This window comes from Dermacentor silvarum, chromosome 4 (assembly GCF_013339745.2).
Source record: "Dermacentor silvarum isolate Dsil-2018 chromosome 4, BIME_Dsil_1.4, whole genome shotgun sequence".
In the NCBI taxonomy this organism is placed as follows: Eukaryota; Metazoa; Arthropoda; class Arachnida; order Ixodida; family Ixodidae; genus Dermacentor; species Dermacentor silvarum.
The window spans coordinates 132269931-132292558 of NC_051157.2; the positions used below are offsets into that span (position 1 = coordinate 132269931).

General features: G+C 48.0%; 1 protein-coding gene across 3 annotated transcripts in view; it reads left to right on the plus strand.

Annotated features, from left to right (window-relative positions):
- The window catches only part of LOC119450634 (nuclear receptor coactivator 1-like), a 550996-nt gene that overhangs the window by 358038 nt on the left and 170330 nt on the right, over positions 1-22628 (plus strand). For all 3 annotated transcript variants that reach the window (XM_049666097.1, XM_049666098.1, XM_049666096.1), the window contains exon 4: positions 9749-9796. In XM_049666097.1, coding sequence (XP_049522054.1) covers positions 9749-9796 — 48 coding nt within the window. The remainder of the gene's footprint in view (positions 1-9748; positions 9797-22628) is intronic.

A 22628-nucleotide genomic window follows, 5' to 3' on the forward strand; every position in this document is an offset into this window, starting at 1 on the left:
CCTTTTCTTTTCTTTCATACGGTTCAATACCTCCACCTGGTTACGAAGGTGTCTGCACATGATTAGCTTATCGTTAAAAAAAAAAAAAAAAAAAAAAGTTACTCAAATTTGGCTTCTCCGCACTAAGGGTCACTTAGAGGAGAAGCACTCTTCTGCCAACCATTTTGTTTCACAGCGGATATATTATAGAGATTGTACGGAACGTATTTGTGTGCGCGTGTAAATAAAAATTTTAACGTGGCAACGGCAATTGCGCTTAAGAGGCGGATGAGTAGGAGGAGGAAGAGGGTTTAATCACGAGAAAGGAGGAGAGGTCGGCCTTGAGAGCGTGTCTCTAGCCTGCTCCTCCTCTCCGGGGTAAAGGGAAATGGGTGAGACGGAGATAGAGAGAGGTAGATGAGACCCGTTAGCCGACATCTGACTTGACTACAGTTTACTTTGTGACGAGCGGTGGACCGATAGTGTCGCAGGGCCACCTGCATGCCCTGAACTATACAATGACTGCTGATGTAGCGTGCACTGCGTGCGTTACATGATCGATGGTCATCGTTGTCTGCAGCGTACAGTGCCGCCGCGTAGCATTGTGACAAATGACGCGTCCACAGCCAAGAGTTCGATGAAGTCGTGTCTATTGGATGGGGCAAACTGCAGCAATTTGAACAGGCGCAATACCAAATATAACGAACAGGGAGGCGAAACGTGACTTTTAGGGGCTCTTACGAGTGCCTTGTTCACAATAATCAGCGGAACGCAGTGACTCTTGCTTTATTGGCACTCTAGAACCGATAAGCAAGAGCCATTGCCTTTTGTTTGCAGTCGCAAACAAGACGGTTTACGGCCCCGTAATATATATATATATATATATATATATATATATATATATATATATATATATATATATATATATATATATATTACATTTAGGCGAATGCCAATTTTATTTTGTTATATAAAGACCTTCTTGACTTTGTTCTACCAGTTTCACTCAACAAATGCTTGTACCATGTTGCACGTGGTCGAAATATATTGATAAGAATCAAAGCAATGGCTGTACCATCTGGCTACAAATAATGTTTCTTTAAGCTTCGTACAGGTATACTCAAGGTTAAAACATAGATGCAAGAAACGACTATTCGTACCGTAGGGAACGCACTGCGTCATATGTCGAAAACCTGAAACCATGGAGCACGTTTTCCTGTATTGCTAGGAAAGCGTGTTCATTTGAGACATTCTTCAAAGAATTCTGGAAAAAAACATTTTTTTTCTTTAGATGCCTGCGGGATCGGTTTCTTACCGGTACTTGATGATGATGACGACGCGCCTTACGATGCTGCAATGCTGCTTGGTCCTTACGACATACGGGGAAAACATGACTGTTGATCACACCGGTAACAATGTGCAGCCCATTCGCGAGTATTTGCGTCAAATGACCGCGAAGTATGTGGAAGAGTGCAAAGCAAAAGACCCAGTATCTAAGTGTCTCGAAAGATTTGAGGCACTTATGTGCATGTGTAACAGTTTTAGCGATACGTCAACCTGTAATTGGCTGCCACACTTCTACTGTGACCTATCAGCGTCTCTACCTGGCTGCGTGTGTACGGCATTTTGATTGGCGACCTGTCAATGCCAAGGTAAAGTAATATAAAGAAAAAGAAAAGTGCAGATCGGCCGTGTGAAAGATGCAGCAGATTGGCTTGAACACCCTGCTTTACCTGTGGTGTCGTTGTCCGACACCTGCTTGCGCCCGACCAAACAACGGCAGCCGGGCGTCTCCGCTTCATGGTAAAGGCTCATTCACACTAGACCGGCACGACACCGATTTTGGTCTGCCGACTGTCGGCGACTGCGTTTTCCTGCCTTTAAACCGTTGGCCACATCATTTTCCGTCCTGTAATCTGCCGTCACCAACAGTCGGCAGATCAAAATCGGTGTCGTGTCGGCCTGTTATGAATGAGCCTTAACCGACCGGTTGCCGACGCGTACAGACTGAGCTGAGCACGAGTTCCCTGGGCCCTCGCTGTGACCGAAAACACTCCGGCTTTTACGAAGGAAGACATCGTCAAGGTGGGCGCCGAAGAGCTCGACCGAGGGAGCTTCTTATTTTGGGGAAGCGTGTGAGAAAGCGAGCCCTTTAGGAGTCGCCAAAATAACCACCGCGCCATGGCCCGATGCCAGAGAGCTGCGGTGACGACAGCGACGCCGACACCGACGGAGCGCAACCGGGCTCATTTGTACCGGGGCCCACCTGACGAGAAGCGCAAAATGCGTTTGTCTGTTTGTTTGTTTCTTTATTTGTTTCTTTCGTTGTCTTTCTTCCTTTCTTTCTTCGTTTTCTTTTCTTTCTTCATTTTATGCCGTTAGGAGCTCTCCACTTCGCTGCGCTGGTGTTGGGAGGGGCTTTATTCTCGAGAAAAATGTCAGAGAGGTTGCAACACTAACCAAACGAGATCTGTCGGGTTGTTCAGTGTTAGAGAAGCTTGGCGCCAGGAAAAATTGCCGCGCGCGTGACTAATTCGCACTTCCGTCAGCTGGCCTCCCGGTTCCTTCGGACAGTGAAGAAACTGACTGCGGTGTTATGGCGACGCGTGGTCCAGGCTTCCGTTCCTATAATCCAGAACGAGTATATCGTCAACTTTAACCAAATCGAATTTTTAAGTCTGATTGGATCCGCCTGTGATATCTCTTTACAGCCACTGGGTCGGTGGCCATTTTCCTTTGCCGCTACTGTGGGCCTGCTTTAAGGACTCAAGATCCAGTTCTGCCCTTACTCGTTCACTTCGTATGGGGAATGGGGTGTCGAACGTTTGCGATGTTGGCACTGATTGAAAAGTTATCGCTTCCGCCTGTCTTTCGTGTCCTCCTACTATTGCGACTGCACGCTGCAGCGCAGTGTATATACGCACTGAAGCCAGCCACTGCCCGAATGACTGGCTGAGTGAGTGAGTGAGTGAGTGAGTGAGTGAGTGAGTGAGTGAGTGAGTGAGTGAGTGAGTGAGTGAGTGAGTGAGTGAGCGTGCGTGCGTGCGTGCGTGCGTGCGTGCGTGCGTGCGTGCGTGCGTGTGTGTGCGTGCGTGCGTGCGTGTGTGTGTGTGTGTGTGTGTGTGTGTGTGTGTGTGTGTGTGTGTGTGTGTGTGTGTGTGTGTGTGTGTGTGTGTGTGCGCGCGCGCGCGCGGCAGAGGGGCTCTGCTGACGCTGTAGCAGACTCCTTTCTCAGTCAGCGTTCACGGTGGTCCAGCCGCCATTCCACAGGCAGTCGGTGCAACAGCGGCTACAGCAATGCTGCGCGGTCTCTCTCTCTCTCTCTCCTATGCGCCATGCGGCCGCATTGCGGGCACTCGCCTTTCATTACGGAGGTCCCAGGGGCGCGGCTGCGGTGCTCGCGATCTGTGGCAAAGGGCCCGCCGACGCTTTCTTCCTTCCGGCGCCGGAAATTGAGTTCCTCGTCGTGCGCTGCGGCTCTCTGCGCGTCTCTCGTGTTAGCGCGCGGCGCAGCTGCGCAACCGCAGGCGCCGGATGCAAAGCGGGCCCCGGGCCGCCTCTAATTTCGTCATTTCCCGCCGTCGTCCGCTTAAGTCGGTCATCTCGGCCCATTCGCATTACCGCATTTCTTCTCGGCCTCTCGCGTCTTGTTCGCATCTCCTGCTTCCCAGTAAGAGAACGGGATGCGCACAAAGTCGAAGGGTGTAGTGCGTTGATCCTCCGCGAGGGGTCTCCACGGTCGGCTGGCGTTGCCTAGCAGCCCCGACCTGTGAGTGGGCGAGTGCGGAGGAAGAGAAGCCGAGGGCACGCGAATAGCTGCGTCTTACAGCGGACAGAGCGAGAGTCGAAGCGAATACTCGCCGAATGGTTCTTAACGTGTAAGAGAGAGATGAGATAAATGCAACTCCTTAATTGAAAGCAGATAATTCTGTGGATGCGTAGCCACCCACATGTGCCGAAAGGATCAGCGTAAGAACTCGGAAAAGAAATAAATTTCGATGTAGAAAAAAAAAACGGGAAAGATTATTTAAGCTGTTAAAGGTGACGCAGTAATTAAAGAAAAAAAAAGGCCTAGCTGAATGGATCTTTGTCAATGAGAACGGGCTCGCGGAGGAAGCAAACGTATGAAAAGGTTGGCGCTGCTTTGATTGGTTCTATATAGTGATGGGACAGACAGTTGCGAACAATACCTATCGACCACAGATATCGCAAAACGAAGGTATTTTTTGTTCTTCGCAGTTTAGGCATGCAGACTGCGAAGGTGGTGCATCTTACGTGCGCCTGTTCGACCAATGCAAAGCGTCGAGGCTATTTCTCGTTGCACGGCTGTGCTGGAAGAAATTTAGGATTTTTTCTCGTGCCGGTATCTTTTAAAGCGTTTTCCTCCTGGCTGTGCATGACAATAAAGGAACTCGCTCACTGACCTGTTGGTGAAAGGTCGCGGGATCAAATACCGGCTGCGGCGACCGCAGCTCAGTGGCGGCGAAATACAAAAACGCCCGTGTCCCGTGAATTGGGAGCACGTTAACGATCCTCCTGATGGTGAAAATTAATCCGGAGTCCCCCACTACGGCGTGCCTCGTAATCAAATCGTGGTTTTGACACGTAAAACCTCGGACTTGTGTACTCATTTCCTGCCCATGCACCAGATTTCAGCGGGCTGTTAAAGGCCAGGTCGCGGAACTTGCAGCGCAATCGACACTGATACGCGTCAATGTGTGATAAGAAGGCGGTTGTGATTTTCCTTTGGTCACCTCACTGCTCGTACGCATTTTGTCTTCATTAAAGGTAACGTACAAATTTGTACCGAGTTTGGGAGTGAGCAAGCAAGAAATTGCGGCCGAATGCACGTTTTACATACGTGTTGCAGCCATTATTTATTTATTTATTTATTTATTTATTTATTTATTTATTTATTTATTTATTTATTTATTTATTTATTTATTTATTTATTTAGACATATTTTCAATCACGTGTGAGAATTAGGCAGGAAGGGCGCCAGAAATTTCGAGCGTGATACATCTGAAAGAAGAAAAATAAATCTGAGGTTTCATTTTCGGCTTTATTACAAGCGAACTTCTTTGTCGTCCTGCTCCGTCCTGTTATTTATATACAGGGTGTCCCAGCTAAATGTAACCAATGTTTTAAAAACGACGGAGTGTGCTAGGAGGCTCAAACCAACTCAGTGATGTTGAGTATCGCATATCTTAGTCTGCGGTATTTCTTTTTTTTTCGGTTTGCAAAGTCAATTAATTAGTATAAACTAATTGCCTCACTTTTTAAATATTGGCTCAACCAAAAAAGTGCCAATACGAAAGTTGTAGATCACATTTAAATATTACCGACCGAAGTGTTTGCAACTAAGTACCATTGATTGAGCTTCTTCTAATTGCCTTTAAAGAAATCCCGCGAAATACAAAAACAGCCACCTGTTCGCGCCACTATTTCAGCGCCCCCAGACAACCGATCAGTAAAGGACATTGTTTGCCTGCTTTTTTCGAGACTCACTCGCGTGCCTTGTCGCGATCGGACGCACAGAGCGAGCGGCGGGGATGAAGGTGTGTCACGCTTCGTGACGTGACGTGGCATAAACATATAATTCGCTCCACTTGTGGGTGAAGGCCGAACACACAAGGCAAAAAGAAAAGAAGCTCGGGCTTAATTCAATGTTGACCGCATAACTATTTAATCGGGAAGGAAAATGCAATTGTCAAGTTCTTCTTTTCGCTCGCGATCATATCTTACTAGCGAGAGTTGTTGGCGTGTACCTTGCAGCCACCTGAAACGTCAAGTCCGTCCCGGAACCACTGTACAGATACGCGGATTTCGTTTCTTGATCGATCGTTTGGGGAGCACTGAAATAGTGGCGCTCTCACGTGGTTGTTTTTGTATTTCGCGGGCTTTCATTAAATGCAATTACGAGAAGATCCATCAACGGTACTTAGTTGCAAACACTTCAGTCGGCCATATTTAAATATGATCTACAACTTCCGTATTGACACTTTCTTGGTGAAGCCAATATTGTAAAAGTTAGGCAGTTAGGTTATGCTAATTAATGGACTTTTCAAAACGAAAAAAACATACCGCAGACTTGGACACGTGATCCTCAACGGCACTGAGTTGGTTTGAGCCTCCTAGCACGCTCCGTCGTTTTTAAAACATTGGCTACTTTTAGCTGGGACACCCTGTATATATACATCGCCCAGCAAGTAGCTGTGATTGGTCACCCGCATACTCACGCCACCCTGATTTTTTTTACTGAAACCATACGCCGGTTTAAACAGGAAACGGGATCCCTTATATAAGGCAATTCTCTGGCGACGCTGTGAACCATCGCCTGAGGGCAACTTTTTTGTATTCTTTCAATGTTCACTCCCCCCCGTTCATTTTTCATCGCTTTCTTTTTTAACCTCTCCGCGTTCTTTTGTTCTGGCTTTCAGCGCGAGAAAGCAACATACACTATACTCCCATTTTCCGCTCTTGCGCGCGGAAAGATTTCGTCGGTTCACATTTATTGTCTCGGCCTTTTTGCGCTGCCCGGGTTTGCCCATTGCACGCCTCGCTTGTTTGCACGGCGCGCTGCAGGGAATTCGAGCTCCGCGACCGAGCGAGGGCATTCGAGCGGGCCGGTTAAGCTTCCCGCGCCCACGACAGCGCTGCGTTGAAGCTTCTGTTCCCATAACATGCATCGTGTTTCCTTAATCATTCTGCGCGGAACGTTTCAAATGCACAAGAAAAAAAAACACGATTTGGAACAGGGATCGTGCCCTGTGCGACCATCCAGAAAATGTAGTTCGATGAAGCAGATAAAAGACGATACGCGAGGCCATAATCGATGGGAAAAGAGCAACGCTGCGCAGGTGTACGAGTGTGCGCTGGCGTAGAAGATTTTCGTTTCGTTTGCAGTGCTATATTTCGCTACAATACGCTGCAGGCCGTGCCAATTTGGATATCTTGTTCAAACGAAATGCAATGTTCTGAACGTTCGGTAGGTAGGAAACACGTTTCGTTTTGTGATACACCCAAGCAGCGCGTTTTACCGGCACGTTGTATAACCACGTGGCCAATAGACCCATTTCATAATTGTAAAACTAGCTTTCCCGCGAGCCACTTTGCCCAAGTAATGGCGGCGGAGTCATATTTGCATACAGCAAGCACAAGCACAGCTTGCCTCTGTTGTGACATGGAGAATGTACACGTGGTTCTTGTGATTAAACCATGCACAAGAGACGAGCACCAGCATGTGAAGTGAGCACTTCGTCCTTGCTTGAACAATGACTGGTGCTGCCATTAGTTGGGCAAATGTGCAGTGCAGTGAAGTGCACTGCACATTTGTGTGTTTATTTATTCATTAATTACGATAGTCTTTCTTGGGCTACCTAAACGCGGAAAACTTTGTCTGCCTGTCACTCAATTAAACCGCCCGGCCAAAACCGATTCAACCGCCCGGTCAAAACCAAGCGAGCTACTAGCACTGGTGGCACAGGGTCATACATGTCAACATTATACAGCGCAAAGGATACAGCGTAAGCTGTTATAGGCTCATTACAATAGCCGTTGCGCTTTGCGATGGTGTCTGCCGCCTCCGCTGCTGCCGCTGGTGACCGTAACCGCTATCGCCGGAAATGCGAAAAGTACCCGGTCCCCGCCGGGATTGAACCCAAGACCGCTGCGCGGAAGTCGGATACTTTACCACTGAGCCACGCAAGCACTTGCAATTAGGCAGCGGAAAAATGCCTTATGAACGCGCCCTAGGCAGGCGCGCAAGCGCAGACGTCGAGGCGCGCAATCAACGCGATCCCGAGCCTCCGCCAGTATGGTGGAGTCATCTAGTTAAAGTGCCTGCAAACGCAGCGTGCGCAGGCGCTGACGACGAGATGTGATTCAGACGAGGCGCGTAATCAACGCGGTCCCGAGCTTCCGCCAGTATGGTGGCGCCATCTAGTTCAGGTACCTGCAAACGCAGCGTGCACAGGCGCAGACGGCGAGATGCGATTCAGACGAGGTGCGAAATCAACACGATCCCCAGCCTCCGCCATTACGGTGGCGCCATCTAGTTAAGGTGCCTGCGAACGCAGCGTGCGCAGGCGCAGACGACGAGATGCGATTCAGACGAGAAACACAACGCGATCCCGAGCCTCCGTCAATATGGTGGCGCCATCTAGTTAAGGTACCTGCAAACGCAGTGTGCCCGACATGTAAGTTGCATATAGCAGTCACATGCTGCATGTAACTGGACCTGGTTAACTGAAGCAGGCTAGGTGACTATTTGTCACCAGCCCGTTTTGAAGATTCCAATAAACGGTCATCATCAACAACAACGTGCCGTGCCACGGGATGTGAGATGTGCGCCACGTATTCTGGATACCTCTTCGGTACACGTTATGGCGGCTCGTCGCAATGTACGAACCGCTGCTGAAGAAGCGAATCGTAGAGCTACGTGCGCGGCTACAACCAGGCATCATCGGGCTAGGCACTGCTGTGCAGGGAGCATTACAAGCCGCAGCTCGCCGTCGACGCTGGGCGGACAGTTCAGATCGAGCTAATCAAAACGAGGCGAAGGGACTTTGCTGCGAAGACCCTGTTGTGCGTGGTGCCGAAATTGTAGCTACTCTTGACCCGCTCCACCAGCTTACGCTGTGACTGTGCTGCGTGTGCCGCGCACGCCTGTGACTTTTTTAAGGCAAAATATATGTGCATAACCGTGATCTGCAGCGTTCATTTAATTAAGAATACACATTGGACTGGTTTTTACGGTAGCAAATGAACGCGTTCGAAATGGTGTCGAAGAGACGGTACGCGTTAAAAACAAGCCGACTGAAGCCGCGGCTCTTTAGCTGGCTTTAAGCCAACAGTAATAAAAGGTCCCAACACATGGCGCAAGAGCACGGCGAACAAGGCGATTTTGAATTGAATTCAGCAAAACCCCCATTGCATCCATCATGGGAGGAGTGAGAGGGGAGGGGAAGAGCGTGAGGGGCGGGCGGGAGAAGAAGAGAGGGTGTTACGTATCAGGGGCGGCAAAATACTATCGTCTTTCGACGTCACTTAAAGTGAAGCAAGCAGATATGCGGTCAATTTTTATTGGAAGGCGATCTTCCAAAAGTTGTAAGCCACTGGCCAACGGTCTCTGAGCATTTCCTACTCTAGAAGAAGTTGTTTTGCACAGGGGGAGCAATAGTTCGCGGGAACACCGGAGCGCGTGGCTCGCTAAGTGCCGACGTAAGCACTTTCGTACGCATTGCACGCCAGCGCGACTTGACCCGAACGTAAATTCCTTCGTTCTGAACAAAATCTTCTCGTCTGCTTAGTTCTCAGTTAACTGCGAACATCGCACATGGCAGATAAATATTCCATAAAGAAGAACAGACAAGCAGGCGTTTTCTTTTTATTTATTTATTGGAACACAGTATTGTTCGCATGGCTCGGTTATCTTGTAAAACACTTGTGATTTTGCTGTCTTCCAGTACCTTCGTTATTATATGGAACTTTCAAGCGTTGGCGAGCAGTCGGAAGTGCTCGACAAGGGCTCTCTCATGGGTCCGCGTACAACCCTCGATGGTTCCCTGGGGACCGGCTCGAGGTCTTTAGCGAGAGCCGTTTTCCGAGAAGTTCCGACCGCTCCTGGCGCCGTTAGTCTGTATGTTCAGCGCGGATGATGTGCAGCTGTCAGAGCGAGGTTCTAACGCTTTTCCATTTGCTTCTCTTCTCTTTCTTCTCTCACCCCCCCCCCCGCCTCTTTCTCCCTGGTTTCCTCCTGAATGCGCAGTGAGGCCGTCGGAGCAGGACTCTCTGACAGGACGTTGTCGGAGTACCGGTGAGTCGAAGCCGCACGTGCTGTTTTGAGTTTATTATTACTATTATTACTACTATTACTATTATTGACATGATAAAGAATATGCAGCCAGTTCCACGAAGTGAAATCTGTCGAAACAGCGGAGCTGTGGGGTCGTTCTGTTTCTGAAATTGTCACGTATGTTTCTTTTAACAGCGATGGACGCCGCTCGGCGTCCATCGTGCGAAGAGCGCGCGGCGCAAACACCTGCTCTTATACCCCGGCGCCTCTCCTCCTCCTCCTCCTCCTCCTCCTCCCCGGCGTGCGCTCCGATTGGTCGGCTTCTCTCGCACCGGCGAGTGGGTCACGTGACCTCTCCGGCTTTGCTCCTGCGTGACGGCGCCGTCATCGACGGCGCACGCTCGACTAAGAACAGCTCCGCTGTTAAAAGGAGGCAACAACATCGGAGAGATGAGGTGCTCTGCCTTCCTCTGTCAGGAAGTGAACTGCGTCGTATTGTAAAAGCAACATCTATCAATTTGAGTAGAAGGGCTTGGTATGACTGGAAGTTCTGATCTACTTTACATCGATCCGCATATGGAGTTGAACGTGCGACTTACCTCAAACACAAATATGTAAACTCATGTTCATCGATCTTTGGCACCGGCTACACCAAACTCTTCTTGACGCTTCTGCAATGGGGCGCGCGCAAAGCATCAGTATGACTGCGGTCATGAAGACGAAGGCACATATAAGCTCCTCTTAAAATGCCTTCGTCATGGCACATAGACCTAAGTTGTCACATGCTGCTGCATACTTCGACATGCGAAACTGCAGTGTATATATATATATATATATATATATATATATATATATATATATTGTCACGGTATGATTCATCTAGAGGAGCATCGATGAAGGAGACGCTGATGATCTGGCGCGGGCTCTCGGCCATATGGTTGACGCTTGATCGCCTTGTAAATATACTGTAAATACGTTTTCCTGTTGTGTTTGCCTCCCCGTAACATCTTGGTGGAAGTGCTGGGTGTATAACTCAAGACGGAGCTCCGCAGCGGCCGCCAAGTCGCCACTCTAGGCATGTCCACCAGCGGTGAAACTGCGTCAGCGGCGGCCGCCATGCCAACCGTCGTCCTGGCTCCACCCCGTGACCCTGGGACCTTTTGGGAGCTTAATTGTTGTCGATCGACACTTATTTATGTATTTATGACGTTCGTCGCATACGCTCGTTCGCATAAGTTATCCACCTTATCGCCTGTCGTTGTTCTGTAGCTTCTGCTTTGGTATCGATACCTGCCGTGTGCGAAGCTTCAGGAGTACAAAATACTCGTACCGTATCGTTAGTGTGCATAATCTCGTTGCAAAGTGCACCTTCATTTTTTTCTTTCTCTTTCTTTCTTTAAATGTCCCTGGAAGGAATCGACACGACCTACTTACTATGCTAGCGGACAACGTTCTTACGAAATGAAAGAACATCTATAGAAGCAATGCGCGTGCGAGCGCGCTCCTAATACGAGTCCCACCTCATCATCCACATTAGTTTTATCTGGGGAAGAGAGGACAACAACGTCATATTTACAACAGCAGAATGGGGCAAAATACACCACCAAGTATTAAACTTGACTCGTTCTTCTGCTGTTCTCTTTCGCGTTTGGGCAAGTGTGAAACCGTCGCACGTGGAAGCTACGCTGATTCAGTATCTTCTCCAACAAACTAAAACAGCTGTCAAGCTATGCCGGACTACGGGGCGCCGTAATAGATTTGCAGAAGCGCCGCCCCCGTCTAGCTTTCCATTCATAGCCACGGAAAGTTGTCCTCGAATACGTATATGAAATGCGCTGTCCGTATTGATGCTTCCTCACAGTATTACACAACTGTGTTGCGTTATCCACACTTGTCACAACGAATAAATACACAAGTCCCGCGCTGTATTTCGACACCGTTTATCGTGGCCTGCTTCGGGTCTTGAGAAAGTGTTGCGTTGCGTGTGGGGCGTTGTAAACCGCCGTCACATTTACATTACAGAGCTTCACAGTATGCACGAAACTCGGTTCTCAGTTCGGTTCCTTTCTGCATTCATTTTATTTTATCTGGCGTCATAATTTACCTCAGCGTGTATATTTTCGAATGACCCGTTCCTGCGGCGAACGTCGGCGGCGGCGTAACCGAGCTAAGGAGCTCAACAGCGAAAGATGAAAGAAAGACGCGAGCCGCGAACGGCGGAGACCAATGAGAACGGCCCGCTCAGTACCGTGCGCGAGGAAAGCTGGTTTCATGCGGACCCGCCCGACAGCTCGATGCGTACTCGTATCTGGTCTCAGCCGGACCGCTAGTTCCGTACTATCGTCTGCTCGCGTCAGCTCTCGCTCGCGCTTGTTTGGTTTGTTTAGTTTGGTCTTTTAATACCCGTGTCACACGGGCGTTTCGAAGGCCTTCCAACCGATGGTCAGTTGACTCAAAGGTCAAGTTCGAGCTGCTACACGAGCGGTTTCGAAGGCCGTCGAGTCAATAGTCTATCGAGTCAACGGAGCACTCTACAACTCTATCGAAATCTCGATGGCCTTTGAGCTACGGAAGCGGAAACAGCGCGAACATGCCCTCTCGTTCACAATGTGCTCGTACTCATGGTTAGAAAGAACAAATCAAACGAAAATGCTCTAAAAATTCTGTGAGTGTTATTAATTATTCAATAAAGTATTTTTGCTACTTGATATGTGCGAACTGCACGTACTCTCGACAACAGCGACGTGCTTGTGTTTATTCCTTCCTCCATGTACACTCTCCCTCTACTTCATGTGCTGCCGGCTGCCGTCCTATCGCCGCCATTTCGCCGTATAAACAAACATAAAAGAAATTATAGCGCTTTTAAGTGGTTTTAATGTTGTTTAACCTTTGGTGACATGAAAACGAAAATAAAGATCCGCAGCGCCACACAATTTTGCGAGAAACGCCTGAACCACTCAACGGCCTTTCAAATGTGCCGTGTAGCAGCGCGACAACTCCTTTGAGTCGATAGAGTTGTGGCGTTTCGAAGGCCGTCGACTCGAAGGCCTTCCAAACGTGCCCGTGTGACACGGGTATAACACGGCGACGACGGTGGCGGCTGCCGCCGCCGTCGTCGCCGTTGTGTCGAGTAGCTCGCACGCAGGGCAGCAGTCATATAACGAATCAGTTTATGTAGCCCCACTTGTACTACTACTATAAAAATGTGGCCGTGGCCGGCTCTGTTCTCTACGGAAAGCAAAAGACAGTGCCTGAATAACCACACTGCGACAAGCATACGCCTTCAAGCGCATAATTCCTTTAATCAAAGCGAATATTTCTTCGCCTTCCTTTCATGGGTCGGCTTCTTGCGGAGTTACAGCACTGTAAAACAATGTACTTACACACTGAAAAGTAAGTAAGGGTGTAAATCAGTCTACAATCCTTTACACCCTAACGGGTGTAAGGGTGCGAGTTATAGATAGATTTATTTACACCCTTATTCACATTTAAGTGTGGAAATTATTTCGCAGTTTAGGTGGGCTGCTACTGGAGGGAGTGCAGCTGTAAACTGGGCTTAACCCAGAGATGGCGTCACGAAAAGTGGGGTGCTCGAGGGGACAGCGTATAATCCGTGGTCGCGTGGTCGGGGGTTTTCCCGTGTTGTTGAGTTGCCTGGCCGGTTCGTAATCGCTTTATGTTGGCAAACGCGTTGCGAAACACCAACAGTTTTGTAGCATTTACTTAACCGGCTTCCCGAAGGCATCGCTTTACATTGATTACAATATAAGAGCTGGATCTACGTCACTCTTCTTGTTTTCTTTTTTTTTTTCACTTTTCCCGCACTCAACGTCACAGCCTAGACGGTACGTGTTTTGCTATGTCCGAGCACGTGATATGACTCTGCAGTATTCAAACAGATGCTTTGAGCCTGCACAATTAAATATAAACCAGCCAGAATACGGGCACGTGTCGTTGCTTTGGGCTATAGACTATACCTTCTACAGTATCCGACTGCTCTTTTTTCTCTTTTTTCTTTCTTTTTAGCCACGACCAAACGTGTTCTTTGGTGTTTCCAAATGCTTTAAAGTGCACTGGAGCTTTCCTAACCCGCGTTCTTGGCGACATATCCAAGGCGGCGATGTCGAGCCTGTGGGCAGTGGTTGCTGTCCCTTGAAAGCCCCAGTTCGTGGGTTTAGAGACATCATCGCAACGCACCTAGTGGTCGCAGCCGCACTCTTTGCAACCCTCGATTCTCGTTACCGCGCAGGTGCGCGATAATGATTAATATGCGACAATTTCTAGCCCGCCCGCTGTTTCGAAGACCAGAGCCTCACTGCGGTCGACCTCGGCAACGTGCAAAGTTGTTCCTATGCCGTCATGAGGAACGCTGTTACCAACTCAATTGGCTAGAAAGTCGGCCTGACGCTCCCCTTTCTTCGCGGGTCAGGCCGCGATATAAAAGAGAACATTCCAACAAAAGACAAGACAAGGTCGCGCGGCACCCTGCAGCCCGCCCGGCGAGGGCTCCACCGCTCTGATGCACTGAGTCAGTTATCGTCGGTAAGAACGAGGCTCATTGTTATTGTCCCCGCGTCTGTCGCGGTCTTTTCACTAAATCATTCGTTAAACTTACGCTGCCGATAAAACTACAAACCCTGCTTCGTGTAGCTGTTTAATACTTTGTTATAGCTATCAATGCGTCGCCTTTCGGGCGAGACTGCGATTTTTTTTTCTTTTATACGCTGTCTCACACTCTACGTGGCAAGAAATAAAAGGAAAAATTAAGTGCAATGACTTTTAAATCATCATGATTAGAAAATTATTCGAATAAGAGTATAAGCTAGGATGTATAAGTATAAGCCTCTTCTCTCTTCTCGGTTCTCAAAAGTTGATACCTCTGGCAAGAAATTTCGAAGTCGGAGTCGTCAACTATATACCATTTAGTATATGTACTATCAGCCAAAATGTTTACGAACCAAGGGATCTGGCAAAAAGCTGAACATCTCCGTAGCCTCAAAACGCAGCCTGGTATTCCCACTTTCGGCCTCTACTGGTATATTCGAACAACATTGTGATGTACAGTTTTACTGGCTGCTTTTAAAGGGTGCTTGGATATTTAGCGTTTTCTAAGATGCCGTGGTCCTAAAACTTTTTTGGTCGATAGTACATATACTTTTCTTTTCATTTTAATGTACGTCTCTCTCTCTCTCTCCCTCTAGAGCGCGAGCCAAACGTTCTCGAATTTCGCATTGCCCTCTGTAATTCCTGCTTCACGGGACATGCGCGTTCATATAATATGCAGAACGGCACCAGTGAACGTTCATTAACGCTGGATATATAGCGGAGGCGGCAAGGAGGCAGCCAAAGTAGCCCTCGCCACCGAGCGCCTTGCCCGGATTTTGCGGCTCCAAGGAGGCATTTGCGCGGGGGCGCAGAAGGCGCTGTGTCAGCGGTAGTACATGTATAGCGCGCGTCGTCTCCTGGGCGCGCGCATTTAGTAGTCATCCTCGCGTTTGTGCACGCCGGAGAGGCCAGCTGTGCGACCTTTTCATTAACGCAGGCTGTATATATATATATATATATATATATATATATATATATAGTAAGTGTATTCTTCTGGACTAGTGATGATGATGGTGAGGATGCCGTAGTCAGGTATTGTGGCGCATGCTATAGGCACTGTGGAGGATCGGCAATAAATTGGGAGGCGCGTGCTAGGAATAGTTTAACTTTAGAAGTGTTAAATCTATATTAAACCTACGAAACAGGTATTCATCTCCGATCCTTCCTCCGTATTATTATTATTATTATTATTATTATTATTATTATTATTATTATTATTATTATTATTATTATTATTATTTATTGCTTGTTTTGTGGCAGTTACTGTATTCCACCGTCTTTATACTGCTGACTGAAGCTTTCGTAAAACACATTACTTGTTGGAAAAAAGGAATGCATGACAGACCGTGATCGGTGCCAGACGCTGGCAACGCGTGCACGAGGACAGTTTCTACTCTTTCCGTCTTCCCTCGGCAACTGGATTCTCGTTATTCTCCCTGGCTGCAGCTATAGCCCAAAGCTGTCTCCCAATCTAGAGAATTCTGAATTTGCATACATAGTGACGAGGAACTCGAAGCGATGGCATCCGAGGAATGGTCGGAGCGCATGGCATACATTTCAGCGTGCGTTCCAGATGGCTGCTGCTTTATAGGCTTCTTTATGGGTCGCGTAAGATTAGAAGAGACAAGTGGCGTCGTCACTTGGAAGCGACTGGCGCAGGCAGGCAGACCGGTGACAAAGAGCTCCGGGGATGGAAGCCTCTTTATCGGGTGACCTTGCGTTCTCGATGGGTCCCTGCAACACCCGGTCTGGCAATAGAACGCCGCAGTTTCCCAGCTCCCCCCCCCCCCCCCCCTTTCTTTATCTGCATGCGAGGAAGCGCTAAATAACACGGACTGTAAGGCGCACGCGTACATAGACACACACGGTAGCGCTTCCGCGCATGTCTTCATGCAGACATTGCTCACAATTTATGCTCTTTAATTAGCACATCCCCGTTGCAATGCGGATTATCAACTCTCCCACGAAACAACCTTCTCGTATGGCTTTTCTTGCGGGCGTTCCCGCAAACGTGTTAGGTTCACATATATCCCTTGGAAAAGAAAAACAAACAAAAAAAATCCTGATATCTTTTTTTTTTCGGCTACTTAACTTCGCACGTGCAACCCGGGGCAATGTTGTCCTGCGAAATTTCCCCTGCGGGCTGAAACACCGGAAATGACGTATGCGAGGTTGTTGCGAGGCCGCGCCACATCTTGTAATATATCGTCGTCGCCGGTTGACCGTTGAACGCTTTTTTTGCTTCGATCTTGTTGTTCCGGTAATTGTCTGTTCTTTCTTTTTCTTGTCGCTCATACGGGAACAATATCGTCTTTCGCTATTTCGGCACAAGCGCAATTAACGGGAACGCTGGGCGCTCAACGTTCCAAAACGAACTCAGGGCCGACGCTGGGCAACGGTGAACTTGTCTTACACAAGTGGTGTACGGAGATGTATGTAGCCTGCATAGACCTGATGACAACACGGCTGTTTAGCAAGAACAAAAACAAAAAATTTCCGGACTCGTTATTACCTATGAACGCTCAATAATGCTGCTAGCTGCTCGATCGCTATTTCCTAAATTCCGCACTGTGCGCTAAGCGGGCATGCGTGAGGACGTCGGTCAATTGCTTCCGCTTTGCAAGATCCGGCTTGCGAGATCGACGCGTCCGTCACGTGACGGCTGTTTCAGGTTTCGCTGAGCTGATCGACGTCGTCTGCTAATCTCCTCGGGGAAGATTATTTTACCTATATCGGCGCACTGATTAGGTGCATATATGCAGTATTGTACCTGCTATTGCAAATCACGTCGCGTTAAGTGGTTATAGATTCTTTGTTGCCGTCATCTCTCTTGCTTGCTTCAGCTGAAATTTCAGTGACTTGCATGCATACAGTAAAACAGTCCTTTATATACGCAGCGTGTCTGTGCAGCGAAATCTTTTCCTCGTCCTCCATCAGTTGGCGATTTCGGCTGTTCGTGCATGTGGTTCGGGACCACGGCGTGCATGTCGTTGCCCGAACAGCCTCCTACGCTTCATGGCGTTGGCGTTTGTAAAGAGACTATCACTCGAAGCGCGGAGAGGTAAATGGCGAGCGCATCACGCATTTTAATGCGGTAACATTGTAGGCGAACCTCGCACACTTTGTAGCTACCTGCCGGACGAAAAATAATGGATCGATTCCGAAGGCAGTGCAGTCTTAACACGGCGTCTCAAAGCGCTCGCTGTCACGAGCGAATAATGCGAGAAACTGTCACGTGACGCTCTCGCCAGGTGCGTCAATAAGGAGCGACTTTGGCACGAGAGCAGACGCGCGCGTGTGATCGCGGCCTAATGGTTTGGGTATTGGGCATCCTGTGCTGGAATGGCAACGGTTCGATCCCCTCCCATCGGTCACGCATTTCTTTATATAGCATTATAGAAGGACTTCACTCCCGTTGGCAGGTATCTAGCAGAGAACTCGAGGTGTGTTGAGCGTACGCGACCGGGTCACAGTGCGCACGAAATCGCAAAAGAGATAAGAGGTATCGAAACTTCACTCTGTGAAATGACTGTGCACGGCAGGCCCGTGAAGCCCGCGCGCGCGCGCGCGCAACTGTCGATACGTCGCAATCATCGCAATCTAAATATGCTATCGCAGGCGTAGAAATTTAGCGGCACTAATTTCTGGGCAAGTTTTTTTTTTTCTTCTTTTTTTTGAGAGGAGTTTCTGAATACTTAGCACTCACCATAGCTAGCGACGTCACAATGTCTGACCGGGCTTCCTCACCCCACGAAGACAAAAAGGTCAGCATGGCAGCTGTAGGCGAATGATGAAGAAACGCATACTGACTCGCCATGTTGCATCGAGCGGCTCGTTGGTAGCAGTCGGGCAAGGATGCCTCGATGTCCTCCTCAGAGCATTCAGGCAGCCTAAGTCGAGTGTGTGTGTGTAGTGTAGGCCACTCAGCGTATAATTTGGCTTCTTTTGGAAGCCATTCTTTCGTATAATGCGGCGGACAGTGACTGTCGCACGACTTCCGTTGCGCTTCGTGTGCCCGGCAAGACGTTTCCTAATCACCTTTAAACTTTACCGAAGAGAGGAATCCGACTTTGCACTTAAGCACGTAGCGAGAGCTCCAAGGGGTTTCGTTTGTCCCAGTAAAACAGCCACGATTTGGGATGTGCCCCGGATTGTCAGGAGCGCAATTCAACGTATACGCTGCAGTTTTCTGCTTTGTCCTTTGCCCCGGACCGCGCTTAATTCTTTTATTTATTTATTTATTTATTTATTTATTTATTTATTTATTTATTTATTTATTTATTTATTTATTTATTTATTTATTTATTTCATTTTTTTTCATCAGACCATGAAAAGAGCGACCCGAGCTTCCCGCCACATCGATGCGCCATCCTGCAGAAGCAGGCAGACGCACGCACCAGTCGTCGTGAATCACAGGACGCTATAAATCGGCGAGCATATTGCAATCTGTTTCCCGCTGACTCGCAACGTCGGTGGGCAAAGCAATATAAACGGGCACCGCGGACGTAGTATTTCGGTCGACGGCTGGGAATGGAAAACTGCGCATATTCCCTTCCTATCCGTATATATATATATATATATATATATATATATATATATATATATATCCACGTGATGCGTGTGCGCAATAATGTTGCTTTCTGTTGTTTGTTCTTTTGTGTGCCCTCCGTGGCCGAAGCCACCAGTACGGCCTCCGACTCGTATTACCCTGGCTCGTATTACCCCACTCGTAGTGCCCTATGTATCATGATACGTGTGCCCCCGACGATGGTTACGAAACGCAGTCGTATGCGAATATTCTGACTCGTAGACGACGAGACACGAAACTCGAGATGGATGGGAACGAAACAAGGCGGTGCGGAAAGCGAACCCGTCCTTGCGTGCTGCATCTCGAAGGAGGTCGTGTTCGAGGGAGAGGTAAGGAAAATAGATGGGAGAAAGAGGACTGACAGTTTCAGGAGAGAAAGATATATATATAGAGATCAGGGAGATACATGGGAAAACGGGAGCTCCTTAGGGTGGCTTCGTGGTTACTTCCGAGGACTGTCGATCCTCTCGTTATCACCAGCGCACGCGATACGATGAAGAATAAGGGCCACACGTTCTTACATGCAACCTACGATCCATAAATCATCATCATCATCATCATCATCATCATCATCATAATCCGCCTATTCAAGTGAAGCTTGCATACACTAGCCTGCGCCGGCGATGTAACGCAGAAACTATCGTCATGGGCAATGGCTCGAGCGTCGTCGTCTTCGTCCACAGCAGGCACGTTGGCGCCGTTCGGCGCAACCGCGCGAACGCGCTCGTGCCATTGCTCCCGCGTTCGTCGTCGTCGTCGTCGTCGTCTTCCACAGCTGGCTCCGTTGCCAGCTCGTATCATTCCAGTGTAGATTTTCACTTCTCTTCTGTCGTCGTAATGGGAAGGCCGCGTTCACGGTGGTACGAGCCATTGTTTAAGGGGGGATGAGCCATTCGTTGTGAACATAACCACTGCTATAAGACGTACATGTATAGATTTGACATTTGCAAACTGACATGTGTGACGTCGAGGTGACCGAACCCCTTGCAGTAAACCGCAGCGATCACAAGGATATACTGTGCTCACTTTCACAAAATTGACCGGTTAAGTTTCCGATGTTCAATAAAGATAAATCGGAGGAGGAGGGTACGGCGAAAGCGTGAGAAGAAAATAGTAGTGCCGCGCAAGCGGCTACGACCGTTACGAGATGGCGCCAGAGTAGCGCGCCATTGTCTGTACACCGATGAATTCTTTATCTTTCTTCGGTCACTGCTTTTTACCGGGTAGCAAATGTTAACACTACCTTTCGTCGCACGACGCGCCTGCATGTATCAGAAGTTTCTGGAATGTCATCGGTAGTTCTATCCGTCACCAAAGCTTTCTTGAAATCCCATTGTATGCGCGACGCGAACTGTGTAGTACATTCTGGAAGCCACGCGGCACCAGCGATTGCACTGGAGCTTTCGACGAGTCATGTATAAAAGCCGACGCGCTTAATTGAACCGCAGATCAGATTTTTCGACGATCGCCGACTGTGCTACATGTCTCTCTCAAATTCTTTAACTGCGCTCAAATTTCGCATTAGGGAGCATAATAAGTAATCTATATGTAGAAATATTTTCGATCATTTGTTGCTATGTCGCCGCAAATGCTATAAAAAAATACAGGGCGGAAAAGGAAAGATGACCAAGGTAGCTTTAAACCGACGAGCAATGTGTTTTCTACTTGGTCCTCTTTCACAGTGTATTTGTATTGTGAAGAAGCAATCAATGAAATCAAATGACAAGATTCCTGCTAGCTCATTAATGCTCCGTCTACTTACTAGCCGCTCACACAAGTTGTAGGGCTAAGTATAGCGAAGCTATTTGGGACACGGTCACCGCCTTTTACAGACCTTTTCACGGCATCTGAATCAAGACGAACAAATGGGCCTACGTAATAGTTTAGAAGCGGCGTATCACCGAATTGGACTAGTCATTTTTTAAATTATTATTATTTCTGACATTCTTTCTATGGTAGCCTCGTGGACACCGTCATAGGGATTCGTTGTTGCTGGGCTAGTTGTTTCATATCCATAGAAAAGATTAATGAGCGCGAAATGAAGACGAACACAAGGTTAGAAACACGTAGACACGGTCTCTTTTTTTTTTATTCCTACTTCTTCCCGCACACTAGATTTTTTATCTGTAAATGGCAGTTCCTAATTTGTTCATTTCCGTCCTCTTGTCCATTTCTGCAACCACCCGATTCATGGCCCGTCCCCTAGTGTATGTGCCACACAAACAGTCAGGACGACCACAGTAACAACAACAAAAACAACAACAACAACAACAACAACAACAACAACAACAACAACAACAACAACAACAACAACAACAACAACAACAACAACAACAACAAACGCTGTGTTTTGTATAGGGCTTGCCCACCTTAGGAGGCAAAAATAATAGAGATCAGTTCGTTTGCCTTCTGTATACGAGTTTCTAGCAGTGTATCGTGTTTCTTTTATATCTTCTTCTGTCTTTTCCTTTCGACATTTCAGCAGGCTGTTCTATTTATTTTTCCTCTTTCTATTTTCTTCGTTACTTTACCGCCAATGTTTTCTTTGCTTCCTAGATAATACTGCCTGTCTTCTCCTAATTCAATCCGATTCTTAGCCAATGTCACATTGTGGGTATGCACCATAATATTAGAGGGAAATGAAATGAAATTTGGATTGGGTATGCGCCATCGAAGAAGGAAATCCAATCCAATTGCGGCGGCGGAGGCACGCTTCACTTTTCTCTTCACTTATGTCTGTGCGTTCACAGCGAACATGCATGGCGCCGGACGTCGAGATTTCTGTGAAAATGCCTATCGGTGAGCGTCGCACTTGCGGCAGAAATTTCTATATAGTTTCGTGCAATAATTACTAGAGGGAACTGTGGCGCAGCGATCACTCGCATACCATGAGAATGATTGCTATACAGTGCGTGGTTTGTCTACATTTCGGGCTTGTGGCTGCGAACATTCTTCATTTTACGTTATTTACTACGCTTTATCTGTCGAAATTTATAAGGTGTCATAGTTTTTCTAAACTCAGCAAGGCGCACACGCGTAGTAAGTGGTAGTAAGTAATGTCCAAAACTTGGCGATCATGACGTGTTTCCGGCTCTAGCGATCGCTTTTGGCGCATGCAGCCAGCAAAAGCGTAGGCTTCGAGATCGGTTTCTGTTGCGGTATAAGGGAACCCTCGCTGGCGCGTGCATTTGTACACTATCTATATCATTGCGAATTGTCGCACTTATAACGCGATAGTTTGTTGAAAATGATAAGTTTCCAAAGTCTCCAAGACGTTCGAAGCCAGGACGAAGCTTAGGCAAATCCATGTGCTGTATATATATATACCGTCATTAGAGCGTACTAAATCTACTACACTCTACCACCATTGTCCTGTTTTTTGCTGCTGCCGCATAGACACTTGAGCCAGAGATCGGTCGAGTAATTTTTGTGGGAAACCCGATGGAGGTTTCCGCCCGCCGTGTTCTTTCTGTCGTGGCGCGGAAGCCGCGGCTTGCGACGGAGCACCCCAAAAAATGTTAGGGCTGCGTGTCTTTCGCTTACACAAGCCTCTTTCAGATTCATCATGTACCGGATAATAAGGTTTCAGCGTTTTTTTAACATACACTGCATCGTTTCCCATTTTTCTTTGCTGCCGGCGGGATTATTACGGTACCGATA